The sequence below is a fragment of the Mauremys mutica genome, chromosome 19, assembly GCF_020497125.1.
Source record: "Mauremys mutica isolate MM-2020 ecotype Southern chromosome 19, ASM2049712v1, whole genome shotgun sequence".
NCBI classification, from domain to species: domain Eukaryota; kingdom Metazoa; phylum Chordata; order Testudines; family Geoemydidae; genus Mauremys; species Mauremys mutica.
Window position 1 is genome coordinate 14105628 of NC_059090.1, and position 23281 is coordinate 14128908.

General features: G+C 42.1%; 3 protein-coding genes across 9 annotated transcripts in view; 1 reads left to right on the forward strand and 2 right to left on the reverse strand.

Moving 5' to 3' along the window:
• The window catches only part of LOC123353218 (S-adenosyl-L-methionine-dependent tRNA 4-demethylwyosine synthase TYW1-like), a 125040-nt gene extending 119454 nt beyond the window's left edge, over positions 1 to 5586 (reverse strand). Inside the window, exons 1-4 of one of the 3 annotated variants that reach the window (XM_044994183.1) lie at positions 5560 to 5586; positions 4263 to 4575; positions 1173 to 1315; positions 271 to 411 (exon numbers count right to left, since the gene is read on the reverse strand). In XM_044994183.1, the coding sequence (XP_044850118.1) occupies positions 271 to 411; positions 1173 to 1315; positions 4263 to 4266 (288 nt within the window). In that variant the 5' untranslated portion in view covers positions 4267 to 4575; positions 5560 to 5586. Of the gene's footprint in view, positions 1 to 270; positions 412 to 1172; positions 1316 to 4262; positions 4584 to 5375; positions 5513 to 5559 lie in introns of those variants that run through there. The other 2 variants (XM_044994182.1, XM_044994184.1) reach the window with 2 other exon arrangements.
• A 92-nt stretch (positions 5587 to 5678) lies between these two features.
• Positions 5679 to 13554, forward strand: SBDS (SBDS ribosome maturation factor). The gene is made up of 5 exons (XM_044994191.1): positions 5679 to 5916; positions 8160 to 8289; positions 9471 to 9671; positions 10316 to 10480; positions 11265 to 13554. Exons 1-5 carry the CDS (start codon positions 5789 to 5791, stop codon positions 11391 to 11393), a joined length of 753 nt encoding a protein of 250 aa, XP_044850126.1. The 5' UTR covers positions 5679 to 5788; the 3' UTR covers positions 11394 to 13554.
• A 292-nt stretch (positions 13555 to 13846) lies between these two features.
• LOC123353220 (merlin-like) overlaps positions 13847 to 23281 on the reverse strand; it is a 33778-nt gene continuing 24343 nt past the window's right edge. For all 5 annotated transcript variants that reach the window (XM_044994185.1, XM_044994188.1, XM_044994187.1 and 2 more), the window contains 8 exons: positions 22948 to 23061; positions 22332 to 22454; positions 21165 to 21382; positions 20118 to 20220; positions 18886 to 19013; positions 17137 to 17287; positions 16193 to 16402; positions 13847 to 14965 (listed from right to left, as the gene is read on the reverse strand). In XM_044994185.1, coding sequence (XP_044850120.1) covers positions 14930 to 14965; positions 16193 to 16402; positions 17137 to 17287; positions 18886 to 19013; positions 20118 to 20220; positions 21165 to 21382; positions 22332 to 22454; positions 22948 to 23061 — 1083 coding nt within the window. In that variant the 3' untranslated portion in view covers positions 13847 to 14929. The remainder of the gene's footprint in view (positions 14966 to 16192; positions 16403 to 17136; positions 17288 to 18885; positions 19014 to 20117; positions 20221 to 21164; positions 21383 to 22331; positions 22455 to 22947; positions 23062 to 23281) is intronic.

Here is a 23281-nt window from a genome sequence, read left to right on the forward strand (position 1 = left end):
ATCTTTGACAAAGAAACATTATAAAGCAGTATCTCTCCACACCAGAGGAGTTTAAAGTGACACCAAAAGATTAATAGAGTATATTTTAAAGAGTTGATTTTTAAATTCTTTAAAATCTAATTTCCTCTTCACTTTTTTATTTTATTGGACAACAAAAACCTAGTCAATTTCACTTTCGGGTTCTTGAACCATGCATTGTTTGCAAGCCAAAGTTACACTTCAATAACATTTTGAATTAACTTTGTCCAACTAGAATAAAATGACTTTTACCTTAGCAGTGCCAGTCTGAGAGCCATAGAAAACCTTCACCCCAGTAACATAAACCTCCTTCGTCTTTGGCTTTGTATATCCATTTATTAGCACATCTTGTGTTACTTTAGATGGAGTTAGCTTCTCGGTGGATTTTTCATCCTACAAAACAATTGTAGTATCCCAATCTTACCCCTTTCAAACTCATCTTAAGCTAGTTTTAACATAAAACGCAAACCACCTAGTCAGATCTTCAGCATTAGGTTGGTGAGCTCTAGCAAATGTAACAGTGTTAAGTTTTAGAGTTACAACCGCCCCATAAAAACAATCAAACTAGCATCCTCTCATTTAAATAAACCAGGTTACTGTAATCTGATTTTACACTATAAGGTGTGACTTGATCATCCCACATACACAACTGAATATTTTATGAGGGAGTTTTTACCCTCTTGAAGGGCGTAATCCTGCTCCTAGTGAAATCATGCAACTTTTATCATTAACTTCAAAGGGAACAGGACTTGCTTCTCAAACATCAGGTGTAAGCAGCTGGCAGAGACAGGATTTGAAAAAGTGCTGGGCCAGTCCAGAATGGCAAATCTTCTTCACATAATAAACAGGGGTGATTATGTGAGATCAGTTCACACGTCGCTTACAAAGCAGTAAAATATTCAACAGGTATGCTTTTGTTATATTTCTGAACACACTTCAAGTACTGTGATTTTCGAGGGTGCCTAACCACATTTAAACTTTAAGAAGTTAGAACTTGCACATGGCCTAGAGTGGACTACACTGAAATGAAATGCCACATTCCCACACCAAAGGAGGACACATTTCAGTAGTGGGTTAAAGGATTACTGTTGTAACACGGTGGTAGACTCCCAATTGAAAGAATATAAATGCTAGAATTGTGAAGTCTCATTTACCTGCTTTTTGGCTTTGGTGGCAATGAACTGAAAGCAGATCCAAATACCGATGCCAAAAGCTGCACAAGAGTAGATGTAAAACCTGTTTAGCCATATCGACATCAGATGAGTGTAGAAGTAGCTCCATGTATCCACTGATGCATCTAAAATGAGAATAAATCATGACTGCCCTCTTCCAACTCAGGAAATACAGCAGCAATTTCCTTCATCATCAACCATTTTAAAAAAGCAACACACACACATGGCATCTACCAGTCTCATGACCTTAACTATTCTCAGTCTCCAGATCATGCAATGACAGGAGAAATTGAAATGGCTTTTGGCTATGGACACAACCATTATAAAGGAATTAGGGACTAGCTGGCCTTTCACCCACTAAAGCACTGCTGCATAGATTGAATCATAGAATATCAGGATTGGAAGGCCATCTAGTCCAACCTGCTGCTCAAAGCAGGACCAATCCCCAGACAGATTTTTGCCCCAGAACCATAAATGGCCCCCTCAAGGATTGAACTCACAACCCTGGGTTTAGCAGGCCAATGCTCAAACCACTGAGCTATCCCTCCCCCCTACAGCCTTATCCACAGGCCAAAGCCTTAGACTGTTACAGGACAGCCTAAGTTGAGTGTGCTTAGTCTCAAACATGTTCTGTGCCATTATAGCCTCTTAAGAATTAATACAATCTTAATGCAAAAGCCAAACTTCATCTCATTAGCCTCAGTCTTGCAATGAATCCAATGAGAGCAAAACCTTGCACCTATATAGAGCTCCGCTGACTTCAAAGAGCTCAGTGCAGGATTAGAACCTTTAAAAACTGCTCAAATTGTACAAGTTTTAATAAACTGGGTATCAAGACATGCTTAATATTTTGATTAAACTGAACATACTTTATTAGCATTATACAAGGCCTATAACCACAAGGTTTTTATTTAAAAAGAGGATTAGCTTTTAAAGTATAGCATTAAGAGCACCATACATTACACGTAGTAAACAGTGATATTTCCCCATTCTCCGTCTTTACTGGTTATGTGCAAAATGTTCAAAGACTTAAAGACCGCAAGCCAACAAAATAAGACTAACTCATTAAATTAATTCTTTCTGAAGAGCAGGGATTAAGCATTCACAGTATTACTTCTTATGCTCCTAACCGGGCTCCAACATCATGACTCCAAAAGGTACTGGGGTCCAGGATCAGGACTGCTATCCCCTAACAGAGTGCAAGTAAGGGAAGGGCACGTTTCTTGGAAACTGAATGCAAAGGATTTGGTTTTCTCAGCAACATCCATTGGGAATAGTCACAAGACTTCTCACACAGTTTGCCAGCTCACTTGTTAATTCATTGCCCCAATTCCCCCGGCTGGCCGCTGTAGAGGCAGAAGAAGTGGGCTGTAGCTCACGAAAGCTTATGCTCAAATAAATTTGTTAGTCTCTAAGGTGCCACAAGTACTCCTGTTCTTCTTTCGGCAGAAAAAGCATTTCTCCAATTTTGCTACCAGTAGCAGTTTTTCTCTCATGCTAATATGACCTTTTAGCTACCCATCAGAACTTGCTACCACTCGGTCCATGGGTAGTGAATTCAGAGGGATGGGGCTTTACCTTGGAATCTGGCACAATTTGCTTCCTCCTTGCTAATTTGCAATTGATTTGATTATTGAGGTATGCTGTCTCATTGTGTGTGTGAGTACGTGTAAAGGGAGGTGAGACTTGGGCTCATGTCTGTGCTCTGTACCCACAAGTTGATACCACACACCAGCCCATCCTTGCCTAGCATTTCGATCAGAATGAGGAGTCACTGAGATAGCAGTTTGTAGAATTGGCTCTGGTTAAAAGCAGCTGCCTTCAGGGTCAGCTATACAGCAGTTAGTTCTGTAAGAGGCCAGAGTTGTAGCACAGACAATGCTGAAGACAACAAAATGTTTGTGACAATGGCTGTGAGCAGCAGATGTTTTCCAATATCCTTGAAGCAGCAAAAACGCAAAGAGCTTGTTTAGATGGAAATTTGCACTAGTGTCACTACACAGATGTAATCACACAGCTGTAAATTGCCCTAATCTAAACAAGCCCTTTAGAATCAGATCAGTTAAACTAGTTTTCAAGGTCCACAACCAAACCATGAGCCCCAGGCAAATAAAAGCTTAGCCTGGCCTTCCTTGCAACAAAAATGCCTTTTTGGTAAAAGTGGTATCTATAAAAAAACATAAGTCTGGAGACCTGCATACTATTCCCTGCTCTACCAGTGGCTTGGTATTTCATCTGTAACAAATCTTCTTCTCAACTGCTCTGGTCTCATTCCCCTTGTAAGATGGGGATAATGTTGCTTATCCACTGGAGCAAGGCCAAAGAGCATAACACTTCGAACAAAAGGGTTATTAGAAGCTCAGCTTTCAGTAAAAATAATCCTTTGGGTGGAGGTTTTATTACAACAGTTTCTAATTCAATCCCACCTAAAAGCAATCTGGCTAAAATCTCTAATTACCCTCATCCCATGCAGCAAACTCATAATCCCAAAGATGCCCCTCCCATTCCTCACTGCTCCCAATCACACACACCTTCCCTTTGTGGAGTTTAGATACATTCAGCTGCCTATAATTAACACCCAAAACCCAAGTCCATTAGCTGGCTCAGAGATGCTTCCCCCTGGGGCACCACTGGAAAAGGGTACAGCAGTAATTCAGGGTTATCTTTATATTATTGTTTCCTACATTTCTCTGATACTAACAGATTTCACTCTGGGTGTGTCCATCGGAGATATGTTCCAATCTCATTTCTGCTGGTGGTCCCAGCAGCCTTAAGGTTTCAAGATATTGGTCACAGGAGTCACCCCTTCCAGGCTTGGCGCTAATTTGACTTCCTTTTAAAAGGATAAGCAACTGAGTGTGTGTTGCACGTGGACCTAACAGCAGCAAGCAAGTGAGCCCATTCCCACCTTGCTGAGAGCAGCAGGAAACAGGCTATTCCTGATGTGTTATGGTTAAATCAGTGTCGTTTCAATTTAATAGGAGATGGGCTAATAGGCTAATGCCTCTGTCAAGGCATTAGCTACAACAATCCCCTAAAAATCATCAGGCTTCTCCACACAATAGTACTTACCCATGGCATGAGCGTCAGCACAAGCAACCAGGATAGTTAGGGCCTGAAACACCAGCCAAAAATTCAGTATTCCAGAGCGTGCTGTGGCAATTTGCAGCTACCCTTCTACGTTTTGGGTAACAAACTTAACTAGGACAGAGAAATCCCCAGGAGCTCCTGGGGGCAGCCATGCTGTTTGCAGAGGGATGCTGGGAGTCTGGGCGGTTTTTTTTTTCCTCCCCTTTCCTCCCCTCTTCACTTTGTAGATTGCTACTGATGAAAAGGAAGCTATACAGAGCTCAGGGCTGGTGTGGTAGTGTTTCCTTCCTGTTGCCTAGAAAACAAAAACACGCGATCGCAAACACTCTAAACATTTACAGTCATAGAAAAACAATCTCTCACACGCAAAAAACATCAGATAGGCAGTGCAACCTCACCGGGCTAAAGAAATGGGATACGAAAATAATACAGCAAAGACAATCACGGGACGGGGGAGCACCCGATCCTACACATACACCCCCCATGCAACCGCATAGAAACAGAATACCACGAACACAGCCACCGAAACACACTGAAGCCCAGAGCGACACGCAGAAACTCAGCCCGCCAGGGAAACACATGCTACAAAAACACGCAGAGTCAAGCCACTCTCAACCCCTTCTCACACCCCGCCACGGGAGTACAGTCACCCACGCCGGCCGACCCTCGGGAGCATTTCACTGTTGTTGATGAACCCCACCAAGGAGCCATTTGCCTCCAGGCCCCAGAGACGGGAGACACCCGGCCAAGAAGACACGGTGATGGGCGCGCGGGTTGGACTGTGAAACTGGGCGGAGTGTGCAAGCTCCTCCGGCGGGGACGGTCTCGGGCTCAGGCACCGCGCCCTTTGCCGGTGTCCCGCTCATAACCATGCCGCGATGCACTAATATTAACGACTAATCATGGGGGGGGGGGGGCGGCCGGCTGGGGTCTGGTATGTGCCTCGGGGGTGGCCCGGTGTTACGGGGTGGGGGGCACTACCTGACAGGCAGTGTCCTGCCCCCCAGGTACGTGGGGCTGGGGGCAGCCCCCCTGTGCCCACAGGCCAGGGGAACCGTGCACGGGAAAGGGGGGGGGGATTTGCCGCCCACTCACGCCGGCTCAGGGCCCTGCTTTCAAACCGCCCCTCCCCCGGGGGCCAGGTCAGACCCCCACGCAGTGTGCACGGCGCTGTGAGGGCCTCGAAGCCTGGCGCCCTCCCGCCCTCGGGAGGACTGGGGCCCCTGTGAGGGGGAACTGAGCCCACGCGCGAGGAGAAGCAGCGCGCACACAAACACACCGCGCGCGCTGCTCTTCTCCCTGTGTGGCCGCTGCCCCGGAACCCTTGATTCCCGGGCCTCGTTTCCCCGCCCGGACGCCTTTCGGCGGCCCCTCGAGCCGCCTGTTTCCGGCGTTGCGCCGGCGTCACAAGAGGGGGAGGTGGCTAATAGCCGTGGCGCAGCGCCGCTTGTTGACAGACCTCTCAGCCGCCGCCTGACGGGCCCGGGGCTCCCTGCACTGCCGCCGCCATGTCCATCTTCACCCCCACCAACCAGATCCGCCTCACCAACGTGGCCGTGGTGCGGACCCGCCGCGCCGGGAAGCGCTTCGAGATCGCCTGCTACCGCAACAAAGTCATGGGCTGGCGGAGCGGGGCGTGAGTGCGGGGCGGGGCCGGGCGCGAGGGGGGAGATATGGGGCAGGGGGGGGAGCTTGGGGCCGGGTGGGGGAGGTCTGAGGCAGGTGCAGGGCTGCTGGGGAGGAGGGGAGTCCGGTGTGGGTGCAGGGCCAGGAGAGGTGAGGGGTTGGGGTGGGACCCCCTCGCCAGGGGGGTTCTGGAGGGGAGGAGACTCGGATATCTGGGGGCTGGGACGGAGGGGGGTGGATGCCCCAGGTGGTGCTGGGAAGTGCCTTATCCAAATAGGTGCCTGTCAACATCCAGCTCCTAGTGAAATGGACCAGGCCAGGACTCAGCAGTACCCTACTTCTCCAGCTGGTGCCAACACTTACAGAGCAGGGGTAACTTGCCCTCATCCCACTCGAGGAGAGATTCCCACCCAGGCATTGGGGGAGGTGTTCGTGGAGTGCAGGGAAGGTAGGAGTCAGCCCGGCCCTGCCCTGAGTTACTGACAGAGGGTCTGAAAGCACCTACTCTGCCTACCTGAGGGCCCTCTGGAACTTGAAGATTAATCAGCTAGAGGCATGGAATCAATGCACATAAGTTAAAGCATGAAGATGCTCTGATTCAGGAGTAAACATGGCTTTAGTTTCCTGTAATTAAGCATGGCCTACACTCAGGCTATGTCTACATTACCACTTATGTCACTCGGGCACTGACTTATACTGACATAAGTTGCATGGACCTAAGCACCACTGTGGACAGCACTATGGCGGCAGAAGAGCTTTTTCCATTGACATAGCTGCTGCCGCTTGTTGAGAGTAGATTAACTGAGTTGATAGGAGAGGTCTCTCCCATCTTCTTAGAGTGGCTACACTAGAGAGCGTACAGCAGACTCTCTAGTGTAGCCATAATCTTCAAAGTTAGGCTGAGGTAGCTACATTAGTCAGGGATATGAAAAAACACCCCCTGGAGTGCTGTTTTGTCAATGGAAGAATGCTTCTATCAACCTAGTTACTGTCAGTTGGGAAGGTGGTGTTCCTGCATTAATGGAAAAACCCCTTCTGTTGGCATAGGCCACATATCTGCTACGAGGTTATGCCAGCGTAGTCTCCTGGATCCTCCTTGCCTTTTGAAGGTATCTTCACATCTTTAGTTTATTTGCCTTAACTTTTCTAAGTGTCCTCCTATCCTCTGCATGAGGAAGTGTCCCTCCTTTGAAAGGGTAGCTCCTTCTCCTCTTGTGAATGTTGTTTTACTTCAGGATTTAGAAATACTCTCTGTTGCCACTGCCAGTTTTGACTGCTCTTATTTGGAAAACATTGATCTGTTTTGTTTGTTGCAATGTTTGTACAGGGGCTTGCAGTTGGCAGTGCTTGTTTTATGTTTCTGCACCAGTAATGTTGAAGCGGCAAGCGCAGTTTGAGAATAAAGACCCCTGCCTGCAGTCACTATGAATCAAAAACTCCCATTCATATGTCTTTCTCTCTGGGACTTATATTATCGCTATCAGCATAATGTTTGAGTGCCTGTTGAGAGGCTTTTATATTTCTTTGTCTCAACCATGTTTTTTCTTTAGCTTCTCTGACATAGCTAAGGGTTTAACTTTTAAAAAAAATCAGACTAGTCCCACAAAATTAATATTTTGTGTGTCATACTTGGAGTCCTAAAGGATCATTAATGGCTGCACAGACTTAACTAGCCATTGCTTAACCCCAGCATCTACATTTTTTTTGTGAAAATCAACCCTTAAAATAAATGTTGACATTTTTTAAAATTCCAGTGAAAATAGTTCTCTATAAACAAAAACATTCTGCAGTGCATGCAACACAAATGTTTCAGCATTGAGAACCAAAATATGAGACTGACTTAATTTATTTTCATGGTTCCAGCTGCAAGTGATTGAAAGTAAACAAGCAGTATAAACTAGAGGAGATGTTAAAATTGGTTCCTTTTTAGTAACCAATGTGGTGATAGTAATCTAGGAAGGAAATTTGTTGCTCATTTAAGTCACTTGATGGTGTCCTTAAGAAGTTATTAATGAATTAACCACTCCATAAAGCTACAAAAGGAATCTCCATGTTGTGTTAGATTCAGTTAAGTTTAAGGACAACATTCCTCCTGGTGAGAAGGTCCGATAGCTGCTCACACTCAAGTTCCCAGCTTCCGCTAATTGGTGCCCTAGCCTCAGATGCAGAGTAGCAGCCACAAGACTACTCCCTGCTAGTTAATGCTATGCTTGCACATGTTTTCTAATTGTGAATACAATTGTTATTTACCAGTGAAAAAGACATTGATGAAGTTCTACAGACCAACACAGTATTTGTAAACGTCTCTAAAGGTCAAGTTGCAAAGAAGGAAGATCTCCTCAAAGCTTTTGGAACTGATGACCAAACAGAAATCTGCAAGACAGTAGGTCCTCTATACATGAAAGCATAAAGTTAACACACCTTATTGTGAATCAGAAAAGATTCTAGCCTTCCTCCACTTAAAATTTAGCTAAACTGAATATCCATCTGTCAATTGATGCTGTTAGAGTTTAATGACTTTTCTAGTATATTACGTTTTTGTTTTGTTTTTTCTATTATTGATCACAGTTTTGGGTAAACACTTTTTCCCTTCTCTTTTTTGAAATAAAGTGTTTTAAATGTGTGGTTTTCAGCAACACCACTTTGTGCTGGTCATATGTTCCTCACAGATCTTGTGAACAAAGCAGGGTCATATCAGATCAGTAGACTGACGGGGGATGTCCGTGCAATGCCTAGTTGTTATAGGCCGGTGTGTTGCTGATCCAGTAAAGGATACTTTTCCCTTTCAGTCACTACTGAACCAGCTTCTGGGGGGCGGGGGGGCATTCTTCTTGATATCTGATCTTTCCAGTGAGATATTTATAAAACTGAGTTCTGACCACTTGCACTTTTTGTATAGCATCATTAGGATCCATTGTCCTTTACAGACATGTCGAAGCAAGGTCCCTGTCCCAAATAACTTTAACTAGACCAATTTATAATGGAAGATAGGGATGGAGGAAGAGATGTAATAAAGTTTTGTTTCACAAGTGTCTTGATCCAAAAGATTTTTTTGTTATATTGGTCTATTTATAATGTACTAGGAATGAGTGGGGATGAATAGTAAATCTGCATTTTTAATCAAACAAGATATTCAGTAATTCTGTTTATTTTTAAATTGTTTCAGTGTTCAAGATAAACCTGTTACTTTTATTTTTTTTGGTCCCCCTTTTGGTACACTTATATAAACTGTTAACTTAATTTGTAGGATTTGACCCTTATCTGAAAAACACTAGTTTCCTTTTTATAGTTTAATGAGATAAGCATTACACTTTTTGCATAAGGGTTTTTTTTTTTTTTTTTTTTTTTTTTTGTATTATGAAATAATTCTAGTGTTATACTTGACATGCTGCAGAATAACCTAGTCAGGTTAAAGATCTATACACAAATTAAGCTAAGACATACCGTAATTGTTACTTTGAAAACAAATCAATAACTTTCCCAGAGCTAGGATTTCTATTCTTCAGTCAAATATGTATTATTACTATTTAATAGAATTTTTCATTCTTGATTAATCACTTCTAGATTTTAACAAAAGGGGAGTTGCAGGTATCTGACAAAGAGCGACACACACAATTGGAGCAGATGTTTAGAGACATTGCAACTATTGTCGCTGAGAAATGTGTGAATCCTGAAACAAAGAGGCCATACACAGTAATCCTTATAGAAAGAGCCATGAAGGATATCCACTATTCTGTTAAACCAAACAAGAGCACCAAACAGCAGGTCTGTATCTGTCCCCAAAAATTCTGTTTTCACTTAAAAGAATTTTTGTGTGTAGTTTCCTTATTAACATCCGCAGGAGTCACTTGAGCCTAAATCTAAGGATGGTAAGTGAGCATTGTTTGACAGAAAGAGGTGGCATAGGAGCTGCATGTTAGAAAGAAACTCTTGCGATCTGAAACTTCGTAGTTTGGTTTGTATCTGCCCACGAAAGGGGGGAAAGGAAACTAACTACAGATTATTAAAGCAGCCACAAAGTTGGGTGTAAAACAAAAGCAAGAATACTCAACACTTATGCTCTCTTCTTACCTCCTGTTGTTCAGTGGGATAGTGTGTTTATCCTTAATTTTGAATGTCCTGAATTTTATAGTTTTGATATAATCACCTTGTTTAACATTTCCAGCTTTTCTGACACCTTAAGTCCAATTCCAGCAATACTTTGAGGAGATTTGCCTTTTCATGTTAATCAGTTCTGATCAGACTATACCAAATGTATTCCTGGAGAATTCCAGTGGACGGTACCAAAGAATGTTTCTGGAGCATCTATAAGCAGTTGTAAATAATGCTAAACCTGAGTGTGGGATATGGTGCTATGTAAATAACAAATGAGCATGTGTCAATTTCATTTGTAGTTAATGTCTTTGCAGGCTTTGGAAGTGATCAGACAGTTAAAGGAGACTATGCAGATTGAGCGAGCTCACATGAGACTGCGGTTCATTCTCCCAGCAAAAGAGGGCAAGAAGCTAAAAGAGAAGCTCAAACCACTGATCAAAGTTATAGAGAGTGAAGACTTCGATGAGCAGTTAGAAATTGTAAGAATCTAGTTTCCATAGTCAATTTTTTCTACATTTAGTTATGTTCTTTTGTAAAATGTAAAATCTGTGTTTGGGTTAGCTGAAATCGTACTAAAGCATTGAAATTGAATTAATCAGAGATGCATAATTTGGGGTTTGGGAGATTGTTTTGGATTTTTAAAATCTTCATGGTCTTAGTGACTGCTTTCAAGCCTTAAAAGGCTCAGGACTGTCGGAACACTTGCTTGAGGAATGAAAGTTCTTGACTTAGTCATCTACCTGTACCCATATTTGTTGTAGAATTGCTGGCTCAAACTTTGAAAAATACAATGCAGCAACTTTTAGCAGTGATATGTTTAACTTTCTCCTTTTCTCATTTTGCCAGTCCCCTATATGTTAGGATGGTAAATTTTAATTCTTACAGTGCAAAACACATGCACCATATCTTACTGCAATTCAGTTTTGACCATACTGTAACTTATTTAAAAGGTATTCCACCAAAATAACTATACATTAGACAAGATCTGTAATTAGTGATACTTTGGGCTACTTACAACAGACTGGGCTTCTTCTGCAATTTCACTGCTGCATCATCAGCAAGTTGAGCATTGGCAGGTGCAGCTGCAAAACTCCCTCAAACAAAAGATGGATCCATTTGGATTGTTTAAATATCGGCTTTTAGGGATGTGGAAAAGTTTTCTTAATGCCTAGGGGGTCAGTCATCTGTATATTAAATTGCCATAGGAGAAAAGGACACAATGTAGGCTAAAATCTTCACTGATTGGTATGTAAAATGTTTCAGGTGTGCCTCATTGACCCAGGCTGCTTCAGGGAGATTGACGAACTGATCCGGTGTGAGACTAAAGGGAAAGGCTCACTTGAAGTACTCAGTCTGAAAGATGTGGAAGAAGGAGATGAAAAGTTCGAATAAAACCCTTCCACCAACATCACTTTTGTGGAAAACACTATAAAGAGGCAGAGTTAAGACACCTCATTCTGTTAAGGTTTTTGTTTTTCCAACCTATTGCTGTCACTAGCTCTATTTAGGCTAATTCCATGCCGTGTTTCCTTGCATTTGTCTGGGTAACAAGTGCCTTTTGATAAAGAGATGTTTGAGTGTTCGATTTGCACTAAGGATAAAGTTATAGGACTTACCGGTGAAAGGCTATACTAGCTTTGTTTTGGTGGGGGTAGTGATTATATCGGTGTTCAACTGCGCCAAGTCCTTTCCCCTTTAATTTAGTGCTGGGAAGGCTGCGTATATCCCAGAGATGTTTACTGCGTATGAGGAGAAGCATGCACAGCCAAAAGAATTAAATGAAGTGTCACTCTTAAAACAGTGCATGGAGTTAAGGTGTATATTATTTACCTTGTTTAATGGCATCATTAAATGTGTGACCTAGACTGCCACATACTACTGCTAGAGAAATTTCACTATTTGTAAATAGAGGACCACTCTTCTATATTTTATTCATGGGACATATTAAAATATACATCTTAACTTGGAAAAAAGTGTTCCCCTAATTCATTCTTTCAACTGTTAAATGAATTATAATATATACATAAAGTATCTTATAGGATCTGGCACTAGGGTAGTGGTCCTTTATGCTGCTATGAGGCTGAAGCTGTGCTCCCAAAATATGCAGAAATTCACTACTAAAATAAACCTGATCTAGACTAGGTAAAGGCATCTGCTCCTTGAGATAGACAAGCTCCCAGTGTACCCTAGTTTTCCCCTGCTGGATGTTTATATATGTTCCTTTTCTTATCCAAGATAAAAGCCAAAATGCTTTAAACTTCTCTAGTATCTTCATGTTAGACCCTTCGTGTGTCTTGCTGATGTCTACACACACTTTCTACCAACCCACCTGCTGCAGAAGGTACAGCACTCTAAACTACTGCCTTGCTGAAATTGCAGAACAGTTTTTCAAACTAGATAGTATATGAATAATACAGCTAAGCAACTCCAAGAGATGTATTCTTACTTCCTGAGAGAGAATACAAAATAGAGAGGAAAGAGTAAATGATACTAACTGGGCCTACCCATCCATGGATAGTTCAAGGATAAACATGGAGTTTAAATGGAGCCCCTGGCATTAAACAACTGTGACAGTAGCATGATGCAGCAAAACATGCATTAGTTGTTTGGTACCATTTGTTTCCTAGTTTCAGGGGATGAGCAAGTACAGTGGTCACTTGCTGACGCCTAGAGGAAGTGGCATATGTATTTTGTGACAGTTGTCAGCTGTCCTCTGATTTGATACATAGTTTCTGTGAAGATCTAGATGTTCTTAATTTATAACTACAGCAAACCGATATTGCTAACACATAAGTACCTAGCAAAGCCCCTCTGTACCCCTCTCAGGAATTTACCTCCCCTTTAGTCTGACAGCCTGAGCTTGTTCATGGGTCAGATTGCAGGGGAGACCAATAAGAAATTTAGAAGTACCTAAGTTGCACTGGAGTTTAAGTCCCACTGATAGTCAATGGGATATGGGTTCCTTAGTCATTAAGCATTTTGAAAATTGAAATTACCTGTGTGATTTTTTGCTACCATGTGGTCTTATGTGGACATACATTAGACTTAATGGCTATACACAAACTATACTGGTACAGTTAAGCTGGCAAATTTCCCCATGTTGATAAGCCATTGATTATGCTCATCTTTGAGATGGTTGAGCACCAACGATACTTATCAGTATTAATATCCCATTGAGATTAACTAGGCAATTCATTACTCTCATCTAGTGTTTTTGGTTGCCTGCAGCTTCAGCCATTACTACAACCATAATGATTAGAGCTGTTTTTCTTTAGCGATAAAACTTAGTTTCTGAAGAGCAAACTGGGAGCTAACAGGAGAAAGATGAGTTGCAATAATTTAGCAGAATCTAGTTCACAAACTTGCTGAGGGGGGCAGGGGGAGTCTGTCTCCCTATAAAGCCTTCTCTAGGATTTGGGTGAATTTTTCAGGTTTTTCCTGAGTAGAGGGAGTTCCTTTTTGTAATTTATGTACAGTTGGTTTGTTTAGTATTTATGGGTCAGGAAGAATGGCTGACAAGTATCAAAATAAACCTTATTGAAGTTGTTGACTAGCCCGTGTTGATTTTCAGCTCTGCTTCAACTAACACCTGTACTTCCTTGCACAGTGTTTTCCTGAATATAGATACAATTCATATTTCAAAAAGATACATGTAGGTTTATAATTGTCATCTTACTGTTAGAGGATAAGCAAGTTAAGCGAAGAAGTAGAGATGAAGACTTGTAAAGGAGCACATGTACTACGCCTACATTGTCAGTGCTCAGAGCTGAAAAACTTTCAGTATTTCATGCTCTGCCTTTAAAGCTAAATCCAATCAATATATACACACACTTAAAGCTGACAGCTAGAAGGAATTGAAGCTTTATTCAATATACTTTAGATTTTTAACTTATAGGACTAGATGTTTATGAACATTAACATCCATTTTTACTCAGTCCTGCATGTTCAACCTATTTGAGCTACAATTTTGTATTGTCTACTTCCACAGAAATCTGTATGAAGATCTGTTAAATATACATTTAATGCACAACATCAAGTACAAATTGGTCCTACTGATAAAGTAGATGCTGGATACCATGTTTAGTCTTCATCAGAGACGAGTCCCTCTTTAGCAGATACCAGTTAGGTGTCTTTTGTCTCTAGTACTTAGATTTCTCTGACACAGTAAGTTATGCAGTCTTCTACACATGGCGGCAGCAGCAAAGATATTCCACACGATCACAAAAACCATGCACTTCCACACTAAGGATTCATTCACATCTCCATGAGACATCAAAATAATAAGTGTATTAAGACCTACAAAAAAGCCTGTCCAATCCTAAATTTAGAATTAAGAGCTAAAAACTTTCTCTAATAGAAATACAAGTCCAGTATGTGGACAGTGTTACGTTTAGGGATAAGAAGTGAAAAATGTTCTGTGGACTAACATCTATGCTGAAACAGGCTTTAGAAGTGTCACACCAGCTGCTAAGACTTAAAACACAGTCATGTGTGCTCTGTACTTTTTTATAAAAACAAATTTTCCCAAATATCTTCTCCTCCCACAATGTGTTCCACTAACACTACTCTTCGCTTTAAAGGGTCCTGCATTTCAGTAGTGCTCCGTAGTTTAAAAAGCACTTTACATTTAAAATGCCTTTTATCCTAAAAGTGTTTTCTCACAAAGCACAGATGCAATATAGGAGCCCAAGTTACATCATGTTTGCCACCACGAAAGATGCTTGTCATTTTCAGTGCTACAGGCATCTGTTGCCTCTCTGGACACTGAGCAGCACCACACTCATTACTGGACATGTTTTGATGCTGACATCGAGTAGCTAAAGGTATACAGTGGTTTTGTGTAAGTAACTTGTGGCAGCCAAATGAATTACTCTCAAGTTCTGCCTATTCACTTCTTGATGAAAGCATTACTGAATCGCTGAGACGCTTCAAATGTAGATCACGTCCGAGTCATGCTGCTGAACCTACATGCAAATCAAAGAAGTTATTTCCACCCTAAAGTTCTGTTTAAGCATAGGAATTCCTGGCTCCCACTCATAACTCTAAGCCTGGCTTTGACAACTCTCTGTGGCCTTTAGGAAATCAGATAAAAATGCCTTGACTTTTTTTCCTGCCCTCCTGCTGGAAGTTTTCACACTGACAGACATCACTTTGCAGTTTGGATTCTATTTTTTCTTAAAACAATTACCTAATTATTTGCATTAGGAAGATGCTGCTTCTGTCCAACCGCATTGGACTTTGTATCTTACAATTCTGTGCCCACAGTCTGCAAGTTAAGATCATGTAACACAGGCTCTAGTGATTCTGAAAAATCTTTACAATAAATATACGAAGGAGGAGACGAGCAAAGCTCAAGTTTATTGATCATAGACTAGAAACTCTTGCCCTAGCCTCATTCAGACATCGTTTCTTTAAACTTCCAGTTAGTTCTCTAGCAACCAGCACAGTTAGTAGTGCATAAATAGTTACTTGTTGGTAAATGTTCAATAACAGTTGCCTGCCCTTAAACCAGTCTCACATTCAGAACAGGATTCCTACACCACTCCAATCCTCAACTCTAGAAGCAGACTGAGCTTTTATATCCCCCAATGTACTCACTCACCTGGAAGGAGCCAAGTATACAAGAATGCAGGGTCTCCCTCATGGACCCACGCAGCACTGGTGTGAAACAGCTGATAGAGAGGTGGTGTTCTATGACCATTGCCACGTAAGAGCTGAATTGTAGGTGCTTTGGTCAATTTCTGTTACTGGAATCTTATTACCTACCCCTTAATGCTGGAAGTTAGGTTTTCACAGCCATAAATACTAGTGCGGAAGGGAGTCATGTTTATGTTTTAAACTGCTGATGCCAGCACTGAGGACACATTGATTTACTTTCAAGCTTGGTCAAACTATAAAGAAAATGCAGCTATTGAATACAGATCCTCTTATTTCCTAACAGGATTTATCTTTCATTCATATTCCAGCTTTGATCACAGGTGGAATGGAGTCAGCTGATCTCAGGATGCCTATCTTACAAGCTGCCTTAAATGGCATGAAACTGAAGGACTAGAGTAAGCAGCAGTCCTTCACAGTTTGGGATTGAGAAGCACTGGCAGAGTTGGGTGGAAGGAGCTTGCCCAAGCTATTAATTCCTTACTTTCACAAGCACTAAATTCACATTTTGGGAAAATAAATATAAATCCCATTACCTTTATAATCTGTTTTCTAGTTCCTGTCCCCACATTGCTGGCTACCAAAGTATTTGTTTGAAAAGTTGACTTTTCCACAGGCACTGTATGTTGACTCTTGTTAGTACATGGCCAACTGCTTGTGGCATTTAATGGATAAGCTGGGAAGGGCTTTCGAAGATTTGTATCCAACAAGTCTCCAACTCCAAAGGTTTTCATCCATGAGGGAGCCTTTAAACGACAGAATATGTGAAACAGCACTCTCACTACATCAGCTCACGTTAAGCCAAAGGCATATTAAATACACGGACCTGAAATTATAGAAGCCTTCTCTCACCCAAGCCTCCCTTTTTTGTCTCTAATATGTGTTACTCTAAGACAAATTTCTACTAGGTTTGGCGAAATCTGGAAGGGCTGGGGCCTGTCACTGTTGCACTGGTCCAGAAAGGGGCTCGAAAGTTTGTTTGCTGAATCACAAGAACCTGGCATAAAAAGCTGACTTCACACAAACACAAAATCATCACACCTGAAGAATTAATAGACACAAAAAGCATAAAGTAGAAAGAGACTGATTACAGCTATGCCACATTTAACTGTTATGAGCTTGCAAGATCTTATTTTACCCAATAGCCTTCAGCCTTTATGGGACTCTTCCTGGGAGCTCACAATCTTTTGACTGTTGTACATTTGAGGGGATTCCTCTCATAAAAAGCTTCCAACAGAAAATGCCACTTTTAATGTCTCCAGACCCACTTTTCACATTTTATTATCAATAGAGATAGTGAATGTGTGTTTCGTACCAAAATATGAAGCGTATGTTTAGCATATGCGTTTAGAAACATTTTAGGGATTCCAATATTCCAATATTCCTTCATTTATGGTGTCAACCAAACCTATATTTATTAATTTCTACTGCATGAGTAAGCTTATGTGTTATTATAAAACCTATATTTAGGGTTACATACATTTCCTATTGAACGATCCAAGGATCCAAGAACTTCATTCCAGTGAGAGTAGAGCCCAGTTTGTTTTTCCTCTAGTTTTAACGCATGGATTTCTGACTTCAGCTCTTTCAATCGATCTTCAAATTTTTTGCTCTTTTCCAAGTAATCTAACCTGCAATCCACACAGGGAGAGAAGACAACAAAAAAATAATCTAATTAGCCAGTGGTAGCTGTAAAGGAGGGTTTTGTAGTTTTTACATTAATCTATTTTGTAAGGGCAATTTGTAAGAAATTTTCATTCTAAGCTTCTGGGGCAAAATCAATCTCCATTATAAATCCACTAATTTTACATCAGAGATTTAACACCTGAAGTTATTCAATTAACAGTCAATAACTTCATCCAATTTGTATTTTATTTATTCTGTGAGGCTGAAGCTGTGCTCCCAAAATATGCAAAAATTCACTAATAAAATAAACTGGATCTAGACTAGGTAAATGGAATGGTTCGAAATGTAAGCTCAGGCTATGGGCTGCATAGGAAACCTGTGAAGACATTAATTCCAGATGATCACAGCAATACCTGCTCCCCGTCAACTAGAAATCCAGCAGTCACACACACACAATCTCCTGTTAGGTGTTATTAAACAGTCGGAGAACCAGCTTTATATGGGAATCTGCAGAATCATAGAGGGTCCTGCAATAGGTATAGATAAGACTAAGTCTGTCTACATCCATCTGTTGTCTCTTGTCTTCTACTTAGATCATAAGCTATTTGGGGGCAGGGACCATCTTTTTGTTCTGTGATTGGACATTGCCTAGCACAATGGAGTCCTGGTCCATGGCTGGGGCTTCTAGGCATGACGATGATGCAACTAATAAGTTTACTAGCTCCTTGCATTGTCAGCTAATTTACCATCAGAACATTAATGCATTTCAATCGGTCAGATTGAGGGTATGTCTACACTACGGGATTATTCCGATTTTACAGAAACCGTTTTTTTTTAAACAGATTGTATAAAGTCGATACTGCTGAAGTTATTTGGCTCCATATGGGGGTGTCTGGGCTGTGATATACAGGAAGTTAGGCTAGCTGACTAATGTGTCTCTTCTGATGATAAACTCTATGAAAGCATAAACATACATTATAGTCCATGTGGAGTGAAAAAAACATTTAAAAAAAGAGTGAGTCTTGCCATTTTATATCCATTTGCCCACAATGCAGCTTATAAACCACTTTTAACATTCAAGATGGCCTCAGAACCAACTTGATGCTCTCCAAGGTCTGTGTTGGCAAGCAAGTGTAATGTCTAGGAACATTTTGAATAGTCTTTTGGTAGATTTTAAAGCCACTTTTCACAGGAATGTAGGAAAGACCATAACAGAACAATGGTTCCCCTAGTCAGTATACAGTCTACAATGGGGCAAAGGAAAGGAAAGCCCTCTCACTGCACCAGTCAGTTGTTTCAGTCCTCCTGCATACTCATATCGGAGTAGAGTGCTTTGCTCCTAGACAATGTATCCCTTCAAATCCCAGAGCTCTGTACTCTTCATGGCTAGAAGCCAAGAAAACATATTTTCTCCTTCTAAAAAGCTAACGAGTTACAGAGCTGATGCTATTACTTCTGTAGAAGGCGAACACCCATATGTATTGTGGGGAACAATCCTGCACTGGTAGGAGGCTACTTCAGGAGACATAATAGGTATTTTCCACCTCTAGTTTCTCAGGTTAAGACTCCCTCGTTTATTTACATCTTAGGAGTGTTCCAGTACCTCTCTCTTTCTATCTCAAAGGACAGTCTCTTCAGATCTACATCTTTTAAATCCATCTTTACAGATCCTTTGTCAAAGTTGACATCTCTGGTGTCAGCAGGTGAATGATGAGGATACCGGGCCACATGCTAAAAGATGCAAGGTAATCAAAGAGTTTGTTCCATTAACAATACAATTAGAACATTTGTTTTTAATTGCAAGTATATTCCTAGCTTCTACAAGAATCTCACACGCTGTCTCCAAAATTGATGTCTTCCCATTGATTCTAAAGATGGCTGTAGGCATTCGTATCCCTTTCTTCCCTGTCTGGCTGGCCCTAAACAAATCTTTTTGAAATAAAATGTTAGCCTTCAATGAAATACATTACAATGCATACAGACTGTGCGCCAATGACAGCGGAGCATCATGGCTGGAATGTCTCCCTATCTAATTTTTAAACTTTGTGGCTATCACAGAGAGTGCAGCATGTGCATAGACTGGCTTCCCCATAAGCAGGATTTGTGGCATTTGCTCCTGGCATCTCAGGTCACAGTGGCAAATACTGCTTCTGTGCAAGCCCACAGCTTTACTTTAAACACAGGCTGGGAGGAATAAACTTTCATCTTATCCTGTTACACTCACAAAAATAAAAGCTAAAGTACTGAGGAGTCTGGCATTTTTTAAAATGAGACTCGGACGCTTTTGAAAATTTTACCCTAAATTGCTTGCCCTAGTTCACATAGTGACTCAGTGCCAAAGAATGGAATAGAACCTGACTGTCCCAATCCTCTGTTTTGACAATGCAGATTCCCTCTTTTGCTATACTGGAGCATACAAAAGAAGTTTGAAGCCACAGACAAGTTTTCATCCGCTAAGCTCCTTTTCTGAGCCCTTCCTAAAGTTCTCTCAATGTCACTCAGTTTCCATATTTCATTTCTGTCAGTACGACATCCAGGTATCCTTAAATTGCAAACATCTCTGAGTACTGTGTATGCTACGTGATTAACAGTGATGGAGATAGATTAGATATTCCTTAAATTGTCATGACGTGTTAAAATTGTGAAGTCCAAAGACTGCAAAGTACAAAGAGGTTATAAATATATCAGCTTGGTAACAAAGTGTGTTGAACAAACTTCATGGAGAATGTGTATTTACTTGTTAGTTACATTGTATCTACATTTAAAATGATGATTGGTTATTTGTCCACTCTCCAATAAAGTGTTGCCCACCAGAACCTAAACTGGGTCACTTACAAGATAATTAAGCTTAGTTACATCCAGAAGTTTCTGCTTTGCTTTTCGTTCAGCTTCCCTGGCTTCATGCAGATCCTGTTTTAGATGTTCAGCTTCTTTGGCTCTGTCAGACAAACATACTGTGACTGTTAGGTGGTAGATTTCAAGCATGTGGCAACACACCGAATTCATACCCTTAGCTTGTTTCCCGAGAGACATCTGTTAGCCTCTGAAATAGTCTCCACAGGTGAAAGCCTGATTGCACAGGACATTGAGAACTGGACAAAGCACAGGAAGAGGTGATTGCAGGAAGAGTCCTGCATTAGCTGGCTGATTTAATAGATCTTTTTTATCTCTAATTCCTATGGGCCCAGTTCTGCACCCATTGTCTTGTAATCTCTGGGCCCTCAACTATTATCTGGCATCAAAGATCCTCTCTGGGATGCTTGTTTGAAAAGTAAGTGCTCCCCGTTTTGGGAAAATGTTGTTTAACACCATGCCAGCATAAATAAAGTGCCCTCAGGTACCAGGGTGATAAGTACTTTACAAATACCTGTACCAATACACAACATGAGGCATGCCCTGTATTTTAGGACAGCACTGAGCCCTAGGATTCTATACATGTGCAAACAATAGAATATACATAATCTACAACAGTGTCTATATTAAGTGCACTACACTGGGCTAGGAACCCCATAATAGAATCCTGCAAACCGCTTATAAGTTTAAACTCCTCTAATTAGCATGATTCTAGCATTCACCAGGCTTTACATTTAAGTTTAGACTCTCCATTAGTAGCCCTCAGTCTTTCGATAATGCTAAGGAGTTGCTGCACAGTCACAGTTAAAACTCTAAAAAGCTGAAGATGCAATTTTTGCCAAACAATTTCTGGCAGTAATTTCAAATTCACTGGTACAAGGTGGGAATGAACAAGATGCACAAAGCTGTGAAGTGTCACCTGGGGAATTCCTCCTTCCACACTTAAACTCTAGGAAGATAGTCACGTACTATATCGACAAGTGCCACGGCTGACAGGTGCCACCCACCAGACCCTCAAACAAATCTAACCTTCGATCTGACTCTTTCACCAGTTTTACTGCGATCAGCTCCGTCTCCCGCATCTTCTGCTCCATCAGACGCTTCTCCTCCTTGGTTTTCAGTGCTGTGATCTCCAACCTCTGCCGCTCTTGCTCAGCTTCTGCAGCATTCTGGGCCAGCAGTTTGGCCTCTTCTTCTGCAATCTGAGCTTTCTCCGCCAGCAGCTCTGCTGTTTCCTGGGACCGCAGCTAAAAAGAGACAGGATTTAACTTAGCTACTATGATGCAACATTTAGAAAGGAAAAATAGCTAGTCAGCTTAGAAGCAGGAGGTCTTTCCCCAGCAGATCATAATAATGTTAACCCTTAACATACCAAGAATCATTATATTTGTCCTTAGCCCTCTTTACTGAGGGCCTAAAGCCAAGTAAACATTTCCAGGATGTCTCGTCTCCCTCTGCTCCAGTATTCTTGCCTTCCTCTCTCCCTCACTCCTTCCACCACATAAGACCTCTCCTCCTGTATTCAGCGCTGGACTAAGACATCTCCCAAATGGGCAGAGCTTAGTGAACTCTGCCTGCCTCCTTTCAGCTGCCAGTCCCACCCGCTACTGGCTTCATACAGACTTCTCCACAGCTTCAGTTCCTGATGCAGCCTGCTTTCCTCTGGTTCCTGGCCTGAACAAGGTGTTCGCAGAAAAATCCGGGGGAAAATGGGTGGTTCCCAGCAAATGGAGATGGGGGACAGGCTTGGTTCCCTGCAAGAGTGCAAGCATGCCCTGCCTCCCAGAAAATCTCCCTCCTTTCCTTAACAATAACCCTCAGGGCACATCTACACTGCAGTAAGACATGTGGCATTGCCATGGCTGGCCCGGGTCATCCAACTCAGGCTGCAGAGCTAAAAATTGCAGCGTCAACATTCGAACTTGGGCTGGAACCCAGGGTCTGAGACCCCATGAGGCCAGAGGGTCTCAGAGCCTGTGTTCCAGCCCAAACAACTACACTGCAATTTTTAGGCCTGCAGCCTGAGCCCTGTGAGCCAGAGTCAATTGGCCTGGGCTCGGAGACTCAGTCCCATAGGTTTTTTATTGCAGTATAGACATTCCCTCAGTGGCCTAGCTGACGCCACAGGAAAAGGAGCTAATAAATCTTGATGTCACCCAAGGCCAGATGACATTCACAGACTTCTGCAATGCTCACCAGTGCCTCGTTGGCTTGCCTGGCTTCATCTTCCATCTGGAAGAGACGCCTTTCCAGCTCTTCTTTGGCACGCTCTGCTTCTTCTCTGAGCTGCTTCTCCCTGGCCAGCCTTTGAGTCTCCATCTGGAAAGATAATGAGTGATGCTCACAGACTGGGACTGCAGAGCAGACTGGATAAATATTTCTAGAGAACTGAAAGCTGTCCGGCTGCTGCACGGCCATCTGCCACTATCAGGGCATCTTGCAAATTGCCAGGGCAGCTCATCTGTATTGACTGACAGCTGGTGAGCCTGGTTATCTAAAAGTGCTGTCAATATGGAGCACTTGTGTCACTCCTCCCTTTGTATTACACCTCCGCTTGAGCATCCCTCTACCACAGATACCACCCATACACAACACACATACTGTCTCCTCTGACATTCCACACCTCACACAACTGCTCATATTCTCAATCCCTCCATGTGCATCAACACAGACACCATTGAGAGCACACACACACACACACACACACACGTTCATCTCTGCTCATGATATGAACAAATAGGGTGAAGAATAACGTATGTGTAGTGAATGGAATAATAAATACTTTCAGCAACAAGGAGCAGAAGGAACCTACTTTTTTTCTAGCCTTTTCCTCCCTGGCCTGAGCTTTCATTTGCTGGATCTCGATGGAGTCCACTTTTCTCCTTCTCATGAACAAGTCATGGTTTCCAATGCACAACTGTAAAATCTGCCAAAAGCAAAGCAATTGCAACACAAGTGAGCTGAGTGAAGAGCACCGCACAGGAATGCCAACATCTCCTACGTGGGGGCGAACTTCAGAGTCATCAGGAGCTAGCAATTCCTCCCCCTCCAATAAAAGTGATGATTAGATTTGCAGGTTTCTAGCCTAGCAAGTCAAGGTAAGGCACATCTTTAGTCAGCAAAGACATGATTTGGACAGGTTCAGA

Excerpts from the sequence above, each read along its gene's own strand:
- SBDS (XM_044994191.1), top strand. The coding sequence starts at position 5,789 with ATGTCCATCTTCACCCCCACCAACCAGATCCGCCTCACCAACGTGGCC. Across the intron at positions 8,290-9,470 it reads AAACAGAAATCTGCAAGACA|ATTTTAACAAAAGGGGAGTT; the intron begins GTAGGTCCTCTA and ends AATCACTTCTAG. Across the intron at positions 10,481-11,264 it reads TCGATGAGCAGTTAGAAATT|GTGTGCCTCATTGACCCAGG; the intron begins GTAAGAATCTAG and ends AAAATGTTTCAG.